The sequence below is a fragment of the Palaemon carinicauda genome, chromosome 9, assembly GCF_036898095.1.
Source record: "Palaemon carinicauda isolate YSFRI2023 chromosome 9, ASM3689809v2, whole genome shotgun sequence".
NCBI classification, from domain to species: Eukaryota; Metazoa; Arthropoda; class Malacostraca; order Decapoda; family Palaemonidae; genus Palaemon; species Palaemon carinicauda.
Window position 1 is genome coordinate 142141837 of NC_090733.1, and position 20664 is coordinate 142162500.

Here is a 20664-nt window from a genome sequence, read left to right on the forward strand (position 1 = left end):
AGTCAGATTCAAGATATATTCTTTCTCTGAAACTTTAACCAAAACATAACTTCATAGCAGTCTAGATATTTCCTTTGATCTATTTATTACAGGACTTACTCTCCAAAAAATACTTTATAGCAAGATACAAAATAGTACTACAGTGCAGAAAATTTACATTTTTTTTTTTTTTTTGCAGATCTTAATCTCTTAAAATGAAAATTTGTCAACAACCACCTAATACAAGTGTACTTATTGATATAGCAAGAACTTACTAAATTTAATAGTTAAAAATTTATCAAATCGATTCAATGTAAACAAAGAATAAAAAGATACAGCTTACAATTCAGTTAACTGCCGTTACAGTACCTACTTCCTAGTGCTGCTTCATGCTGACATCGCCTCACTTCCCAAACCTTGAAGCAGTAGCTCACATCTCTTAACCACTAAAGATGAAGCACAAGCTCACATCACATCTTAATCACTAAGGAGAAATAAAAAGTATGATTAAATTCAGTGTTTATTGACGAACAAAATTATTTTCCCTTTTAAAGTAGCTACAAACTGATAAGGAATACTGAAGATTACATTTACGGCAGTACATACAATATGATGCTCATTCATCCATTACAATTCAACGACAAAAAATTGAAAAACTGTTCCTCTATTTCTTTCAGTAACAAAAATCGAAAAACAATTTTTCAATTTCTTCCATTAACAAATCTAAATGTAATAAAGGGATAACCATGAACCTGCCTTGAGAGGATGGTGGTTACTACTTCATAAATCCATTAATGGATAAATGAAAGCTTGCTCTAGCAATGGTATAAACGTGCTGTAGGTATGTACAGATACGTTCCCATTTCTCAGTCAATCCTAACAGTACCGTAAAATATGGTGCTCACGTACACAGTTCCTAACAGTGGGCATATTACATGTGTATTCCTCAAAGAAGCAAATTGAATTACCCTTAACATTCATATAATGGTGGTCATTACAATTTTCCTAATGCAGTCTTTCCAGAATCCTTACACAAGAAGTTAATGCAGATTGTGTTACGAGTCTTTACATCGCAACCAAATCTGTATCCTGTTTGAAATTTTTAGTGATACAATTTATAGTGTCATCCTTTCACTATCAGTTCACTTAATTGCATTCTTAACAATGCCATTATGCAATAAAAAAGACTTTTAGCATAATTATATTAGTCTTTCCTTCATGACATTTTAAGTCCAAGATGAAATTGCAATAAGCACTCAATCCATCACTAAAAATATGGCAAAACTTCCCTAATAAGCATTCTTAGATTCATCTTAAAAACTCTGAACAAAAACAAATCAAGTCCTGACACCCCTCGGCCCCTTTCAGAGCTAACTGAAAGCCTTACTACAGACTGCATTAAAAACCACACATAACCACAATATGAAATCCCTTAGACATGCAAGATCATTCTCATTACTGTACAGCAATTCAACCAAATTCTTAAATTTGGTGCATTCAAATCAGACACACGGTATATAATTCCACATGTGCTAACAAACTCTGAATAACATTTATAACTAATGGTTGTACACTTAATGTAATGTTGAAACTGCAGTAGAGATAGGCCATAATTGGCAGACAATACATATTAGCCAAATATATGGAGCTATGGAACAGTAAAATTGAAGTGGTAATTGAAAGGTTCAGAATGCTAAATTAATCAAGATTGATTTCCCTTTATACCCCACTTAGAAAAAACTCAAAATAAGAATACAAATCATTAAAAATATTTTGCTTTAAAAAAAAAAAAAAAAAAAAAAAGAGGGGTGTTCTTAAAATTGAAAGTTTTATCTGCTAATACAGTATTTCTCTCTTACAACAGCACAATAATGCAGCAAGGGTATTCATTTCTGAATTAAAGCTAAAAAAAAAAGGAAAAAGAAGACATCCATTCATAAGTCAACAAGATCAAAGATCTACTGAACTGCAGAATGTGTCTGGTAAGGCTAGGTTCTAAAGAGCAATCATAAAATACATAAAGATAAGTAGCAATAATTTCAAACTTTGCTAACAAAATTATTAGCAACCAACAAACGGCCATTTCATTCTGTGGCATCGAAACCAGTAGGTTCTAACTTTGCCACAAAAATCAGGCTAAAACACTTCAATTAACATTGGCTGCTTCAGATCATGGTCTCACGACTTGATGAACTGTTCTTCACAGTTTGGAAACAGCCAACCATTCTCAAAACTACTACATACACAAAATAATAAAGGTGTCAGGTATTACAGTATAATTGAAAATGAATTCTTCAAAACCTTTATAAAGTTACCAGCTTTGTCTTGAGTAAAGATTCAGACCTCTACTCATGACTATATCATAGTAGTATGGAGATAGACCATGGCAACCCAATATGCTCAGACCAAAAATCTGGAGCATGCAATGCAATTGTATCATACTGCATTGCAGTGGGGTTATTACATTTGTCAATGAACAATGTTCTGTAGACATCACAATGTTCAAGGCAAGCCACGCTATACAGAATCTGTTTAGAGTACCGTCATTTTTCAGGAATATCTCATTGAAAATGCTTAACCAGAAATGCTGCAGAGATATAAAAAAATCAAGGTTTATAACAAGCTTATACCTTTCACATGATACAGCTATAAACAAACTAACTTATCTACCACTTTCAAATTTCAAGAAGCTATAATAGTGGTCTGATAAAACTACTTATGATTAGTAGTAGTAATAGTGCAGATTATACAAAGTAATGAGTAAATCAAAATTGGAAATTATTTTCCTACTTAAAATATGATTACAAATCTATTTTCATAGTCCCAATGACCTCTAACTTTATCAACTACCTCACTTTACATTTTACTGACCACTACAATCTTGATCAGAAAACGGGAATCAAAAGAAACACGCACATGCCGGGGCAGGTCCCTGATTCTGCACAAAAGAGGTTCCCAAGGCACGCAATTTACCCGAGGGTCCCTCTCACGCACAAAATTAAGTCATGTCACTCAAGGTGATGATTTCTTTCAATTGCTCATATTAACCCTTTTACCCCCAAAGGACGTACTGGTACGTTTCACAAAACTCATCCCTTTACCCCCATGGACGTTCCGGTACGTCCTTGCAAAAAAATGCTATTTAAAATGTTTTTTGCATATTTTTGATAATATTTTGAGAAAATTCAGGCATTTTCCAAGAGAATGAGACCAACCTGACCTCTCTATGACAGAAATTAAGGCTGTTAGAGCAATTTAAAAAAAAATATACTGCAAAATGTGCTTGAAAAAAAAATAACCCTTGGGGGTTAAGGGTTGGAAATTTCCAAATACCCTGGGGGTAAAAGGGTTAATAGGCCTGCAATGGTAAGCGAATTCAAGTGCAAGGAAGTCAAGAATACTAGAGATCTTTTAGACTATAAAAAACATAAAACTAGTAGAAAAAAGACCAGTAGATGCTACATATATTTGTTATAGACTTTGCAAATACTATTTCATGTTCTACTAGGTGCATCTGCAGCAAAACTCACATTTTGTGACTAAATTCCTGTCTAGTCCATAATATAATGTATGATTTACTGTGTTAGTAACACTTTTATAGTGTTCACCATCCACATAACCACGAGAGAAGCAAAAAATATTTTTTCCTTTCTAAAACTTGGGCAAAATTACTGAAATCCAAGGATTCAAAATGTCCCAAGCCTCTATTAATAACCTTAAGTCTCTTCTCTAGCACATAGGTACTTGTGGCTAAATACAGAATACAGTGACTCCAGCAAGTTTCTCAATCAAAAATTACATTAAAAGGCTTCTTACATTGAGTAAACCCTGCCCATTCATAAAACTAAAGAAAAAACACCACAATGTTCCATGAAGATATAGGTGCAGTAACTTTTTCATTCCTCTTCAATAGCAAATCAAATACACTATATATGAGTGCAACATGAAAAATCTATAGTAGGTAATTCCAAATATTTGATATAGATTAAACCATTTTGACTTTTAAACATCCCGTATTAGAACGAAAAATCACTTCCATAAAAAAAAGTAAAAAGAAAAGCAGTTGCATGAATAAAAAGCTTATCATTCAAATACTGAAGATACTAAACATACGAGTGACTCTTCCAATGTCAGCAAATGCAGTTTGGAAACAAAGCTAAAAAAATGAATCTTTACTATATAACTTACTTCAAACTACTTAAAATCACTGTTTAATTTACCAATTCTCCATTAATAATGCACTTAGTCACAGGCAATTACAAATTCTGAAATTTCCCACTTACCGTAATTGGTATCCCCCCAAAAAATGACACCAAATTGAATGAAAGTTTTCAAAGAACCAATTGAAGTTCCTCAGTGACAGAAATCAGGTACCAATCTGTCAATAGATTTTATATTTAAACAGATTTTATATTTCTTCACCAAAGTGGTTCAATTAGCACTGAGACAGTGTGTCCTCAATTACTGACAACTAGCTTTTTTACAATAATCTTCAAAGGTAATCATGCTAATATTTCACTGCAGTAAAATTATTTGGGTAACAAGAAATCCCAAATTTGACGCACTTGTGTCATCTGGTACATCAATATCTGAACCTGTAAGAATCAGAATTACAGGCAAATAGACAGAATGACAAATACTCACCAAACCCCCTTTTTAACATTAATTTTCTTTGGCATAGTGATTTACCTAAAAAAAAAATAAAATAAACTTGACTGAATCATGAAAAGACAATTCATAACAATGTGTACTAACTAGCATTAATGTAAAAATATATAAATCTATATAAGAAAAAATAAATCACATTCCCTTTTCCAGATGGGCTAAAAGAAATCCAATAGATTTACCTGAAGTCATGAGATGTTTTGTTTCCTTAAGATTTCTTTTAATCTTTTATATTCAGATTCAAGATATTGCAATATTTGTCTAATTCAAAAACCCCCAAGAGCATTTTTTAAAAATTATCATCTTCTGCATCAACCCATCGATCAGACTCCTGTTGTTTTCCATCTGCTTTATTTTGAGAGTTACCTTTCTCACCACCTTTGCTTTTCTCAGATTTATCTTCACCGACCTTACCATCCCTCTCTCCTGTACTTTCCGTATTGCCAGCAGAAACCTCACTTTCTTCAGCTTTATCACCACCTTTCAAATTAGAATCCTTTTCTTGCGAGCCTGCATTTTCTTGAGAGCTTGCATTATCTTGAGAGCTTGCATTTTCTTGAGAGATTGCATTATCTTGAGAGCTTGCATTATCTTGAGAGCTTGCATTTTCTTGAGAGCTTGCATTTTCTTGAGAGCTAGCATTTTCTTGAGAGCTTGCATTTTCTTGAGAGCTTGCATTGCCTTCAGAGATTGCCACAGCTCCCTCTGTTATTTCTTCAACTCGCGTTACTTCAACTATTGTCTCTTCAATTATTACATCATTACCATCTTCATTGAGTACCTTTACTGATGCTGCTCCTGAAGTCAAACCATTACTCGCTTGGTTTTTATTTCCATTGCCCTCGGTTTTCTTTTTTTCACCTTTCTGCTTTTTCTTTGTCTCATTCTTATCATTGGCAGATTTGGGACCTGCAGGATTAGTGGTCTTCTTCTGATTTGCTTGTTTATTTTGATTATTTACTACAGGCTGATTTTGTGGCGATTTGCTCTTTTTCTGGTTCACTGGTAGATAAACTTTCTTCCCTCCAAAAACCTTAATCTGATAAGACGGTCTTGCAGCCGTTTGTAGGATTTGTCCTGATTTCTTGACAGGTAGTTTAGGATTCGCATTTTTTTGTTTGCCCTTACCTTTCATCTGATCTAAAGCCTGAGATTTCTTGGCTGTGGTTAAAGGCATACCTATCAGCTGATGCACATACCCTTGGTCTCTATTCGTCATCAACCCTGTATTTAGAAGCTCATCAAAACTGTATGATTCAGGATTTTGCCTTTTCATTTCATTTCTCTGCAAAACAAATACACAATAGTATTAATGACTGACAAATGTACCAGTCTGTGGCAAATCATTTACATCTGCTCATATTCACTATTCTCATGTATCATTTTCAATGTGGACAGTGTTTCTTGACTTTTATCATATGGATCTTTATCACTTCCAACAGTTCCATATATGAATTACAAACACAATACTGTATGAATCTTTTATATCTTAAATTTCAATAAAATATTAACACTGCTATGTGAATCAATGCATTTATGCCTACCAACTTTGATTTCACAAAATACAACTGTTCAATTTCTTATCCTTACAAATTACAAACTATCACCATTCAACTACACTAATTTACACACAACATTATGAACCTCTAGTAATTTTATTTAAGTTATAAAGCCTTTCCCACTTCTAATCAATTTTGAGGAGTCAAAATGTGTAATGAAATTATTAAAACAGGCTATCAGTGACATTTTTCCCCGTAATTCATACTTTGTAAACTAATATCTACTTTATCTTTTATCAAAGAATGGATAGAATTCAGTGCATTAGCAATGTTTGAAGATGATATAGAAACAAGATTGCCTTGTATTTAAAACTCCTGGGCTAGGGATATTGCAGTAAATAAATAAATAAACCTCAAAATTACATTCTTTAAGCCACACTGCTCTGATTAAAGCTCATTTTTATGGCAAGCAGTAAAGAAAAATACCAAAAACCAAATCAACCCTATAAAATCCTTTAAAATGACAAGCTCACAAAAATGTTTTCATAAATGCAATAACAACACAAGGAAGCTTCTTACATAAGAAAACAAATGTAATATACTGTAGTGCCCTCTTTACGTCATTTCAACATATGTCATTCTCCTTAAAAAATAAAAAGTTATGCCGTTCTTTCCTATCTAAGTCCTAAAATAACAGCGAAGTACTGTACTGTATAGTCCGGTATTTTACATGAAGCTTCTTAAGCCCCCGGGATCTTGCTTGCAATGATGTTTCATAGCGTAACAAAGGAATAAAGATAAAAATAACTGAGAACTGCATAATACTGAATACATTTTCTATTCAGCACTTACAGTGACATGAACATACGGCGCCAAAATGCATCATCGGAGTTAATTTACGTAGAGTATCAGGTTTTCATTAAATAGAAGCAGTTTTCCGACCTACATAAAAATTCAACTTACTTTACGTCTCTTGGACCCAATTACTGCATAGGGCAGGGTATTACTATAATCTGTATTAGTTGCCAATTATATAAATGCGCAATAATGAGTACAGTGAGTATGACCAAACTTGAATTACAATTGTGTAGCAATAAATATCTGTAGACACTTTGGCACTGAACATGAAGAAAAACTTAAAAGTTAAAAATATCAAATAGAACATGAAGAAAAACCTTCAGCACATCAACAATGTCCCTTTTTAAAACTATTTTCATACTCTAATATACAATATTGATGTTTTTTTTTTAACACCCTATTTTAACAAAATCTCCTAACAAGGATTTTCTAAATTCTATGCATAAAAAGTTTAAAATCGTGATCAGTTTTCTTTCCCAAGGAATAATCGTTAGCCTCCTTGTCCAGATTTTTATCTGAAGCAGTTCATGATTTATGTGATGTTGATAACGTAATTACAGAATAATCCCAGAAAAATCTAAGTAGGTTAATGAGTTATCTGAGCTGCATATGGCAAACTTCTTCTCAAAAGTAAGAAGGATTAGTGAATACTTAAAGATAATACAACTTTTTTTTCTCTATTTAATCCTACCATACTTTGTGAACACCAGTGCGACTGGTTAACTCAGTCAAAACTGGATGGTACAAAATTATCTTAAATGTATGTAAATGATTTAGCCAGTTAAAAACTTTAAATTGTTGTACAGTACTAAAACTAGAATACAGGCTAAAATATAAATGCTAAACTTAAAATATATACTGCAGCAGGGATATTAACAAATCGACATTATGAATTAATAATTATACCCAAGAAATGAGGTCTCGTTACCAACCCTAATACTGTTCCTCATTCACATGTATAAAAGGCAAAAATTACAACTATAATCATATTTTCTGCTCAAGTTAAAAAACCATATTTGTAGAATTGCTGGTTTTTGTTCTTCAAAAACCATGAAACTTTGGGGTTTACTCATATAAACAAATCTGAACCATTCAATTTAAGAGAGTCTTCTGTACTAAGAGAAAAGACGTAAGGTATTAGAGAAGCCCTTTATGAAAACATAGTCATTGAAAAATATCATAGAAAGGAAAATATATTCAAAATTAATGTCTTACCATATCTGCATAGAAGTTAGCTCCATAACCAGCATTACTGATCATATGTTGAGAAGGAACAGGATAAGCGTTTCCTCTGAATCCTCTCAACGATTCATTTTCAACCTTTAGCTTTTCGAGTTTCTCTTGTATCCTACGCTCTTCATGTAATAGCTCCATTCTCTTTTGATCCTCTGACCTCACACGCATGCTGTTGCGTAATCTTTCGTTTTCTTCATGAAGCATATCGAGTTGACTTCGAAGATCCTCTACTTCCCTCTGTTTATCACTAATATTACGGTCAAGTGACAGGCTTTTCATTCCATGGACTAGATAATCATCCCCTCTTGATAGAGAATTTCGCACATCACTTTTGTCAAAGGGGTAATCCCGTCTTTCAAATGGCTTGCGAGAATCAAACATGTGAGAGTCTCTATCTAAAATTCGATTAGCCATTAAACGATAGCTACCTGTAGGTCTCATTTTCCCTTCAAACTCCTGATGTAGAAGATTCACCACTTCACGAGAAAAATCTTGCCTTGAGATGTGTCGAAAAGGACAGGAATACCAATTGCACTGTCCTTCTAGATAAGCCTGAAAAATTTAAATGCAGATGATAAATGTCAATTCATAACATTATTAGGGCATATATAGTATCCATTTTCAAAGGCACAAAACATATAAGATTACTGCAGTTGGAATAGCTTTACTCAAGGAAATAAATTAGGAATAAATTATTATTATTATCCAGTACAAAAACTTGGTAATATTGTTGGAAAACTTGAAAATAGGATCAATAAAACTACATAAATTTACTTTGTTTCCAAAACTTGACATTTGTTGCAAATTAAATTCTGGACAATCCAACTGACATGACAAATTTTTTAATTAATTTGTACTTTTACCTAAAATTAGAAACCCGAATCTTTTAATACGAGTATGTTTCAAGTGTAGCTGAAACTCCCTAATAGGAAGATAGCATTGTGGTGCAACACAACTACTGAACAGCCATGCAAGAGCCCAGTAATAACCAACTTTTCTTTTTACTTAGCTTACGCTAGAAGTATGAAGTATACGATTGAAGTATACGATTACAGTATCTGGTATTCATTGAAAAAGAAATAAAATTAACTCTGTTTTATTCATATTGGGGAATAAATCAATAGATTTCAATTATATTAGAAGAGACAAATAACTTCACCACTGCAAAAAGCTTTCCAAAATATACTCTTTCAACTAAAATAAAATACATTATCTATACAAGTGAAAATTATGTTACTCTAACCTACATTAATACTAATATTTCATATTAAACAAATCAAATTTGTGCAGTATGCAACTTGGAAGTACTAAAGCCACCTCACAATGGCTCAATTTTGATTACAAATCATAAGTTCTATGACAAAACCATAAAATGCATAAAGTGCTGATAGGGTATTGCAAATTATAATAGAAATATTGGTAATGCAGCATGATATCAAATCAAAAATAAACCTAGCTAAAATAAACTGGAACCAATACATACATAACATAATGAAACAAATAAATTAATAGTACAAAAGTACAGTAGAGTATGCTTAACCATTCATAATTTACATCTGACGGTTCAGTGACAAATTTAATAATGTCCTCTAAAATAATACTAACATTTTGGTTCGTTCGTTGGTTTTAGAATGCCTTGCTTTAAGGGCAAGACCTGGGCTCTTGCGTTGGCAGCCCGCAACGACTTACATTTTAACTATACTATATTTACCTAACAAATAATTATGTCAAATATAAATATATCTCACCTACTAAGAACTCCAAATGTCAATGTGAATGATATGAACAGATCAAATACTCAACCAATCAATTAAACCTACCTTACAAGGCTGAGTAACACCAGCAGGAGCGATGTCATCAAGCATTGCTTTACGTACAGCTTGTTCTACTATATGAGCAGGAATTCTACCAGTTGCTCGGTAAACATCTTCGTCGTCTATTGATACATGTAAAAATCTGAAATGTACAAAATACTATATTTCTATGAATCTATAAGTTATTATCAGTACTGGATACTTTTAGCTATAGCCAGAAGTGGGAGGCAAGACTATAAAAATTACCAAACAAGAGAGGAATATAGATGGACAAAGAAGGAAACAAAGAATGGTAGCTAATGTCAAAGGAAGAGCCAGGAGAGTGGTGTATAAAGGGAATACCGGAGAGAAAAGATAATCTACAAAATTGCAGAAGCGAGAAGAAAAGACTGGCAGGATGTTGGAGGGTTAAGAATTATTAAAGCTGATAATGGAAAGACCTTAATTAAGGAAGAGTCAGTCAAAGAGAAGATGAAGATGCAAGACTATTTATCAAAACTACTAAACAGTGAGAATGAATGAAAACCTTGAAAAGGTTTCTCCAGTATCAAGTCGATAGACCACTAGAAAAAATCAGGGAGAATAGTCGAGAATGTTATAAAGAAAGTTAAAGTAAATAAAGCTGTAGGAAAATTAGGGGAAACCATAGAAATGATTAAGGCATTGAGAAATCTAAAAAGATAATGGGTGAACACACTTTTGGAAAAGATCAGGGGGAAGACGATTGGATGATTAAATTGTAAGAACCAAAAAGAGAAGTGTTGAACTACAAACTACAGAGGAATCAAGCTTTAGGAACATGTATTCAAGGTACCAGAAGATTAGAAGAAAAGATGAGAGCAGAGAAATATATGAGTAGCAGGTTGGGTTTATGAAAGGAAAAAGCACAGGGAATCCAATACAAGAAAATAACCAAGGAAACAATTGTCCTCCCTGCTCTAGGGCCAGTATATCGACCTGCATAGCCAAGTATAAGGAGGACCTACAGATTTAAGCTTTATTGAATCAGTTACAGCACCCCTTACACTAAAATATGTTAGACAAACCAAAACATGCCACTGAGAACCAATACTATTACTGGAGCCAGGACTACCAGGTACCTAGTATGCACTCTACTAGCATCATTCTAATTAGTCTGCCAATGGAGTAGAATGCTTTTTTGTACACTCATGGTACCAGACTAGTCAGGCACCCACAACTTTCAAGTACAGTAGACTATCTTACAAATATTTAATTTGTTATTCTTAATGATACTCGATGTAACCAACACACCAAATTATTCAAAAAAGAATACTGTTTACTTCAAGATTTTTTTTTTCTTTACACTGACCGTATGAAGCATTCTCTTTGTTATTCTTAATGATAGACTTAATGTAACCAACACATCAAATTTTTTTCTTTACACTAACCGTATGAAGTACTTTACTTTAGTTGATTTTTTATGACAGCATGGGAATGATTTAGCCTTAAAGGTTTCATTTCTTTTAAGCACTTATTCGTATTTTTTCATAAGTCATAGTTCCGAGTTTTAGACTTGAGTAGACTGGATTTTTTATAATTTTGGTGTATGGCTCTAGTAAAACCGTCCCTGTACATTTGACGAAGTACAGCATCCTAAAACTTATCGCTCAACAGGCTACCATCCTTCCTGTGTTCAGTTAGTTTACATTTCCTCTGGATACCTCAATTATAGCCCACATAGTTGAGGCATCAATTGCCTCCCTCTATGTGGGTACCATTAAAGGTCCTTTCATTCCCATAAACTCCTGCATTCCTCCTACTCCCTCCTGGGTTTTCAAGCTCCGTAGAAAGCTCAAGCAGGAACCTATTCTAACACAGTCTTCCTAGCTTGGTAACAACGGGAAAATCAGTGGAGGCAGCATCTGCTACGGATGTTGGGAAGGGAGACCTAGCGACAAATCCATGGAATTGGGAACAGGGTGTGCTTGCTGGCCTGAATTTAATATTTTTCATACTAGAACCTACAATATTCCCTTCAATGATGTGATGTGGAATTCCCAAAATTATGCCACATTTCCTCAATTATACAGTACTGGCATTTAAGCCTAAAGGAACAACCTCTTAGGATTTGTCCACATCTTACTCCAAAAGTTTTACTATGGATGCCTAAGTCTACTCTCAAACTTCTAGCAGTAGCAGTCTGAGATGGCTGGTTCATTCTGCAGAGGTATAAGACCTCTTCAATAAATGCCTGATAGTCTGAGGTTGTCTCCAAGGTTCCCAAGAGCGTTGGATTGAAGGGACAAAGCATTCTTTAAAAGTCTGGGTCGGTCATAGACAAAAAACCCAAAACAACAAAGCATGGTCTCTAAAGGTCTGGGTTGGTCATGGATAAAAACCTTAAAACTATCGATGAAGACTCATAAGTATGAGCGAGTACAAGCCAACAGAGGTCGCATGCAATGTCTTTCGTAGGTACATGAAGATCTTTCTCGTTTGCTGCAGTGGTGTCTGAGAAAATTCACCTTCCAGAAGACTTATAAGTATGCCTTCAACTGCAGGAGAGGAGTATTCCCTAGGGGAACTGAAGACTTCCTTGTCTTGCTACAATAAAGGATGTAAATGAGGTAGAAGGTAACCCCCTTTTCACCTTAAGAAATCAAAAAGAACTAGGCAGTCATTGCATTAGACAAGGTCATAGGAATCGAGCTCATAGGTGAGGTAGCACATGTACATTTCCTTTCTTTATTAGGTATCTAGTTCAAAGGTGACAGCTCCACTGAAGGTGAGGACCGATACCTATTACAACTTCAGTGGTCCTGGGGGGTCGATGTCAGGACATAACAGATGGAAAAACCCGCTCTTTATGTTACAAGGGTTTGCAAAATTCTTACCATCGAAAAAATGCCCTTAATCTAAGGAGAGTCCTTAAGACATCCCATATTGTCAATCGTAAAGATAATTTCGGATTCCCCACCAAGAACCCGAATACCTGCTCCTATAGGGAAAGCATATAATAAGGCTTCGGTCTGGCTTTGCCCTGACGTTGAATAAAGGTTGTCATATTTCTTTGCCTTCCCCCCAGGAGAAGGAAGATGGAAAAAGACCAAAAGCCAGAAAGAGAAAGGAGAGGTTTAGCAGATTTCTCAAGACTTCAATAAAAAACCTGAAGAAGAATCTTGTTTGGACTACTACTTTATCATCTTGCCGTACTGCAGCCACTGGGAGGACAACCACTCCCTACATTCCTCACATAATGGCACCTACAAGAAAGGCACAAAAAAATGGGGATCCACATTACTTCTGCTCATGAATGTTCCACACACACAGCTGGAAAACCCTGAGCAGAACTACATGCCAACAAGTGGTTCCTCAATTTGTCAAGAACAAATGATTTGCAGAGATAAAAAATTTAAAAAAGCCAAATTTGTTAGAACTGAAAGTATGTCTGTACTACTTGATGGCCTTAGTCAAACTGGCTGATCTCTTGGCTACTCAAGTGAGCAGCCACAGGAACGGAACTTTTAACTACACACCAGAAACTACTTACATATGGTTATAAATTTTAACAGCAGTTTTGAGTTACACTGAAATCCAAGTCCTATTACATCACAAGGGTTGTTTTTATTCGTGTAGCAAAAAAATAAGACTACAGGGAACACACAAAAAATAATAGGCAAGATTGAAAAGAAGAGTTATTGAAGAATGAGCCTGACACTTTCATACAAGCATTTCTACTAAAATCTGTCAAGTACATATGAACTGTCTAGCCATAAAATGTTGGTTGAATTCTTTTAAGATAATCTTCTAAAACATATATTTGAATTTGAAAACTACCTTTTACATTTGGTTCCATGTATGTAACATGTTGAGTCAACTTTAGTGCATTGAGGCATAATAAAAAGAGAACTTACTTGCAATCTGAACGAGGGCATCGTAGATGTAAATAATTCTGACAGAATTGTAACCATGTAAAGGTATCTTCAGAAGGAATCTGTTGAGAACTCGGTGACAGTGGTGTTTCTATTCTACGGGGATAAATGTGAGGGCCAGGTGAAATTGAGCTCTCAAGTCTTGGAGAATATGCTGGATGATAAAACGAGCACTGCTTTCCTCTTACACACACGCTATTCAAATAATATGGGCACACCTTTTTTCCATTTACGTATACATCATTATTATTTGCTATAGGAGAATTCATCATGCTAAATCCTTTTTGATTACCGGAATTTTTACCAGGAGGCATTCCAGTAAAACCTGAGTTTTGTTGAGATCTCTTATTTTGTCCCATTTGTGTTTGTTTATTCGTATTTTCCGACCTCTTCTGGTTTTGATTTTTCTTCTGGTGCCTAAAAAAATAAAACAAAATAACACTTTCAGTAACGGCTGAGGACAACAGTGTTCTGTCAAAATAATAGTTCACCTCAAATGTAAAGATCCCTTAACATTTGCAGAGGTTACAAAACACACAATTGATAAAAAATAGCTACACAAAATGTATTGCCCCAGTTAATATCAATTTCTAACCCTAAATTTTTATATATAACTAAAGAAATACCATTTTATTATCTTTACAAACATTATACAATAATTGTCAAAATAGTAGTATAAAATGTTAAAACGAACCTCCCATGAATTATTGCATCTGCAAATATAAAGGCACAACTGTCTTACGAAACCACTACAGCTTTCAGAATGCTATTATTCACTTCAGGATGTTGGAGGCGAACCTCAAAGGATCTATAATAAATGTATACATAATCTTGGAATAGAAATAACTGTACATCAATTCCTGGAATGAAAATTATACAAACCTGGAATAAACCTAAGTTACCCAAGAGTCAATGGAAAGAGAAGATGACATAATGGCCCCCAAAGACGACTGGTGAAATCTAACCGAGGCCCTTTGCGTCAATAGGTGTAGGAGGAGATGATGATGATGACTATTTGACCTGCTATTTTGCTTATCTGGAGGCACCTACACTCAAGTGTGAAAATAAACACTTTGCCTCAACAGGTGAAGTATATCTTATGTATGTCAAACTAAGATTCGTAAAAAAAAAAAAAAAAAAAAAAAAAAAAAAAAAAAAAAAAAAAGTCTAATTACAGATTACACAAAATCCTATTCCAGATGATGCCTTGAACATTGATATAATAACACTACCATAAAAAGTCCTGACAAAGGACATGAAAAATACTCTAACAAAGGTAGAACCACCAACCTGTCGACTAAAAACAAAATGAAGGAATCAATATGGAAGCTTCAAGGGTCCATGAAGTTCAGCAGTCATGCTCTAAGAAGAGCTATAGGAGGGAAAGTTATACTAACCCATTACTACTAGTCCTCTAAAAATGTTATTTTCATTAGTAAAATAAATTTTTGAATATACTTACCCGATAATCATGTAGCTGTCAACTCCGTTGCCCGACAGAATTCTACGGACGGGATACGCCAGCGATCGCTATACAAGAGGGGGGTGTACTCACCAGCGCCATCTGTGGCCAGGTACTGCAGTACTTCTTGTCAACACCACCTCAATTTTTCCTCGGTCCACTGGTTCTCTATGGGGAGGAAGGGTGGGTCAATTAAATCATGATTATCGGGTAAGTATATTCAAAAATTTATTTTACTAATGAAAATAACATTTTTCAATATTAATCTTACCCGATAATCATGTAGCTGATTCACACCCAGGGGGGTGGGTGAAAACCAGTGTACATGTTAATCAAGAAGCTAAGTATCCCGTATTTCATATTATCAGTTATTCAAAATAACAATGAAATTATAAGTACCTGGTAAGGAAGTCGACTTGAACCATTACTCTGCCTTTAATAAGTTCGTCTTCCTTACTGAGCGCAGCGTTCCTCTTAGGAGGCTGAACAACTCTAAGGTGCTGAAGTATAAAGGGCTGCAACCCATACTAAAGGACCTCTACACAACCTCTAACCTAGGCGCTTCTCAAGAAAGAATTGACCACCCGCCAAATCAACTAGGATGCGGAAGGCTTCTTGGCCTACCGTAACAACCCAAAAACAACAATAAAAGCATTCAAGAGAAAGGTTAAAAAAGGTTATGGGATTAAGGGAATGTAGTGGCTGAGCCCTCACCTACTGCTGCACTCGCTGCTACGAATGGTCCCAGGGTGTAGCAGTTCTCGTAAAGAGACTGGACATCTTTGAGATAGAATGATGCAAACACTGACTTGCTCCTCCAATAGGTTGCATCCATAATACTCTGCAGAGAACGGTTCTGTTTGAAGGCCATCGAAGTAGCCACAGCTCTCACTTCGTGTGTCCTTACCTTCAGCAAAGCAAGGTCTTCATCCTTCGTGTGAGAATGAGCTTCTCTAATCAGAAGCCTTATGTAATACGAAACTGCGTTCTTGGACATAGGCATCGAAGGTTTCTTAATGGCACACCATAAGGCCTCTGATTGTCCTCGTATAGGTTTTGACCTTTTAAGATAGTACTTTAGAGCTCTGACAGGGCAAAGAACTCTCTCTAGCTCGTTACCCACCATGTTGGAAAGGCTAGAAATTTCGAACGATCTAGGCCAAGGACGTGAAGGAAGTTCATTATTTGCCAAAAACCCGAGCTGTAAGGAACATGTAGCTGTTTCGGATGTGAATCCTATGTTCCTGCTGAAGGCGTGAACCTCACTAACTCTTTTGGCTGTTGCAAGGCAGACGAGGAAAAGAGTTTTGAGAGTAAGGTCTTTGAAAGAGGCTGACTGGAGAGGTTCAAATCTAGGAGACATAAGGAACCTTAAGACTACGTCTAGATTCCAGCCTGGAGTGGACAAGCGACGTTCTTTAGAGGTCTCGAAAGACTTAAGGATGTCCTGTAGATCTTTGTTGGAGGAAAGATCCAAGCCTCTGTGGCGGAAAACAGTTGCCAACATACTTCTGTACCCTTTGATCGTAGGAGCCGAAAGAGATCTAACATTCCTAAGATGCAACAGGAAGTCAGCAACTTGGGTTACAGAGGTACTGGTAGAGGAAACTGCATTGGCTCTGCACCAGCTTCGGAAGACTTCCCACTTGGATTGATAGACTCTGCGAGTGGATATCCTCCTTGCTCTGGCTGCCTCCTTCGAAAAGCCTCTAGCTCTAGAGTCTTTCGATAGTCTGAAGGCAGTCAGACGAAGAGCGTGGAGGCTTGGGTGTACCTTCTTTACGTGAGGTTGACGTAGAAGGTCCACTCTTAGAGGGAGAGTCCTGGGAACGTCGACCAGCCATTGCAGTACCTCTGTGAACCATTCTCTTGCAGGCCAAAGGGGAGCAACCAACGTCAGCCGTGTCCCTTCGTGAGAGACGAACTTCTGAATAACTCTGTTGATGATCTTGAACGGCGGGAATGCATATAGATCGAGGTGGGACCAATCCAGCAGAAAAGCATCCACGTGAACTGCTGCCGGGTCTGGGATTGGGGAACAGTACAATGGGAGCCTCTTGGTCATCGAGGTAGCGAACAGATCTATCGTTGGTTGACCCCACAAGGCCCAAAGCCTGTTGCACACGTTCTTGTGAAGGGTCCATTCTGTGGGGATGACTTGACCCTTCCTGCTGAGGCGATCTGCCGAGACATTCATATTGCCTTGAATGAATCTCGTTACCAGCGTGAGGTTTCGACTTCTTGACCAAATGAGGAGGTCCCTTGCTATCTCGTACAGCTTCCTCGAATGAGTCCCTCCCTGCTTGGAGATGTACGCCAAGGCTGTGGTGTTGTCGGAGTTCACCTCCACCACCTTGTTTAGCAGGAGGGACTTGAAGTTCATTAAGGCCAGATGTACTGCCAACAACTCCTTGCAATTGATGTGAAGCGTTTCCTGTTCCTTGTTCCATGTTCCCGAGCATTCCTGTCCGTTCAAGGTCGCGCCCCAGCCCGAGTCTGATGCGTCCGAATAGAGATGAAGATTGGGGGTCTGAACAGCTAACGAGAGACCCTCCTTGAGAAGGATGTTGCTCTTCCACCACATGAGAGTAGTCTTCATCTCTTTGGTAACAGGAATAGAGACCGCTTCGAGCGTCATATTCTTGTCCCAGTGAGCTGCTAGATGGTATTGAAGGGGGCGGAGGTGGAGTCTCCCTAACTCGGTGAACAGGGCTAACGATGACAGGGTCCCTGTTAGACTCATCCACTGTCTCACCGAGCATCTGTTCCTCTTCAGCATGCTCAGGATGCACTCTAGGGCTTGGTTGATTCTTGGGGCCGACGGAAAAGCCCGAAAAGCTTGACTCCGAATCTCCATTCCCAGGTAAACGATGGTTTGGGAAGGAATAAGCTGGGACTTCTCTAAGTTGACCAAAAGACCCAGTTCCTTGGTCAAGTCCAAAGTCCATCTGAGACTCTCCAGACAGCGACGACTTGTGGGGGCTCTTAAAAGCCAGTCGTCTAAATAAAGGGAGGCTCTGATGTCCGCCAAGTGGAGGAATTTCGCAATATTCCTCATCAGTCGCGTAAACACCAGAGGTGCCGTGCTTAGGCCAAAACACAGGGCTTGGAATTGGTACACAACCTTTCCAAAAACAAATCTCAGAAAAGGTTGGGAGTCTGGATGAATGGGGACGTGAAAGTAGGCGTCTTTCAGATCCAACGAGACCATCCAGTCCTCCTGCCTGACCGCTGCTAGGACCGACTTCGTCGTCTCCATAGTGAACGTCTGCTTGGCAACATAAGCATTGAGCGCACTGACGTCCAGCACCGGTCTCCAACCTCCTGTCTTCTTGGCCACCAGGAAGAGACGGTTGTAAAAGCCCGGGGATTGATGATCCCGGACTATCACCACTGCCTCCTTCTGTAACAGGAGCGACACCTCTTGATGTAACGCTAGCCTCTTGTCCTTTTCCTTGTAGTTGGGAGAGAGGTTGATGGGAGAAGTGGTCAGAGGGGGATTGCGGCAGAATGGGATCCTGTAACCCTCCCTTAGCCACTTGACAGACTGGGCGTCTGCACCTCTTCTTTCCCAAGCTTGCCAGAAGGTCTTGAGTCTGGCTCCTACAGCTGTCTGGAGAGGAGGAGAGTCAATGTTTGCTTTTCGAAGACTTGGTACCTTTCTTGGACCTGCCCCTGTGACCGTCTGGGCGGGTACTTCCTCGGCTGGGGGCTCTGCCACGAAAGGGCGGAATAAATCTGGTAGCAGGAGTATCAGCCACTGGGGTGCGGTAAGTTCTTGGTACTGAAGGTGCAACCTTAGCCTTCCGTGCTGAAGAGGCCACGAGGTCATGCGTATCCTTCTGTATAAGAGCCGCAGACATTTCCTTGATAAGATCCTCAGGAAACAGGAACTTAGAAAGAGGAGCAAAAAGTAACTGTGACCTTTGGCAAGAGGTGATACCAGTGGAAAGGAAGGAGCAAAGTTGTTCCCTTTTCTTGAGGACTCCCGATACAAACATAGAGGCAAGTTCGCCGGAACCATCGCGAATTGCTTTGTCCATACAGGACATGATCAGCATGGCCGAGTCTTTGTCAGAAGGGGCAGTCTTCTTGCTCAAGGCCCCCAGGCACCAGTCGAGGAAATTAAAAATTTCAAAGGCGCGAAAGACTCCCTTTAAGAAGTGGTCCAGGTCAGAAAAGGTCCAGCAGACCTTAGAGCGTCTCATAGCCGACCTTCGTGGAGAGTCAACCAAACTTGAGAAGTCAGCCTGGGCAGAGGCAGGGACCCCCAAGCCTGGTTCCTCTCCCGTGGCATACCAGACGCCCGCCTTAGAAGTCAGCTTAGGAGGCGGAAACATAAAAGACGTCCTTCCCAGTTGCTGCTTGGACTGCAACCAATCCCCTAACATTCTCAAAGCTCTCTTTGATGATCTAGCGAAGACAAGCTTAGTGTAGGCAGACTTAATAGGTTGCATGCCTAGAGAGAACTCGGATGGAGGAGAACGAGGGGTAGCAGAAACAAAGTGTTCAGGGTATAACTCTCTGAACAGAGTAAGGACCTTGCGAAAGTCAATGGAGGGTGGCAATGACTTGGGTTCCTCCACATCAGATGAAGGATCATCCAGGTGAGCAGCTTCATCCTCAGAAACCTCATCACCTGAGTGTTGAGAAGCGAGAGGTAACGATAAAGCAGTATGCTGAATGGCTGAATCCTGAAGAACGGGTGCATGCGCACTAGCAGATTCATCCTCAAGACTCTGCTGAAGAGGATGAGGGCTGGTAATGACAAAGTCCTGAGGCTGGGATGAAGGAGGTTCTGCGGGGGTCTGAGGAGCAAGCGTGGTGATAAGCGAATGCTGTAAAGCATGAGGCTCATGCTGCATAGTCTGCGGTTCAAGTTGAATGGGAAGCGGCTCAAGCTGTGAAGAATGTGGTTGCTGCATGCGTTGAGGTGGCTGCCTCATAGCATGAGGTTCCTGCCTCAAGAGTTGAGCTTGCCTCAAGGGTTGAGGTGGCTGCGCAGAGAGAGGCTCTTGTCTCACGAGTTGAGGTTCTTGCCTCAAGAGTTGAGGTGCTTGCCTCGAGAGTTGAGGTTCTCGCCTCGAGGAAAGTGGAGGTGGCTGCCGCAAGAGTTGAGGTTGCTGCCTCAAGGATGGTGGAGGTTGTCGCACCGCAAGAGGTTGCTGCCTCGAGGATGGTTGCAACGCATGAGGCTCCTGCCTCAAGGGTAGAGGAGGTTGCTGCAAAGCATAAGGCTCCTGCCTCAAGTGTTGAGG

At 38.1% G+C, this 20664-nt stretch overlaps 1 protein-coding gene across 2 annotated transcripts in view; it reads right to left on the reverse strand.

Annotated features, from left to right (window-relative positions):
* Positions 1-486: 486 nt before the first annotated feature.
* The window catches only part of LOC137647206 (probable elastin-binding protein EbpS), a 39916-nt gene continuing 19738 nt past the window's right edge, over positions 487-20664 (reverse strand). For both annotated transcript variants that reach the window (XM_068380540.1, XM_068380539.1), the window contains 4 exons: positions 13927-14361; positions 10058-10193; positions 8217-8789; positions 487-5929 (listed from right to left, as the gene is read on the reverse strand). In XM_068380540.1, the coding sequence (XP_068236641.1) occupies positions 4934-5929; positions 8217-8789; positions 10058-10193; positions 13927-14361 (2140 nt within the window). In that variant the 3' untranslated portion in view covers positions 487-4933. The remainder of the gene's footprint in view (positions 5930-8216; positions 8790-10057; positions 10194-13926; positions 14362-20664) is intronic.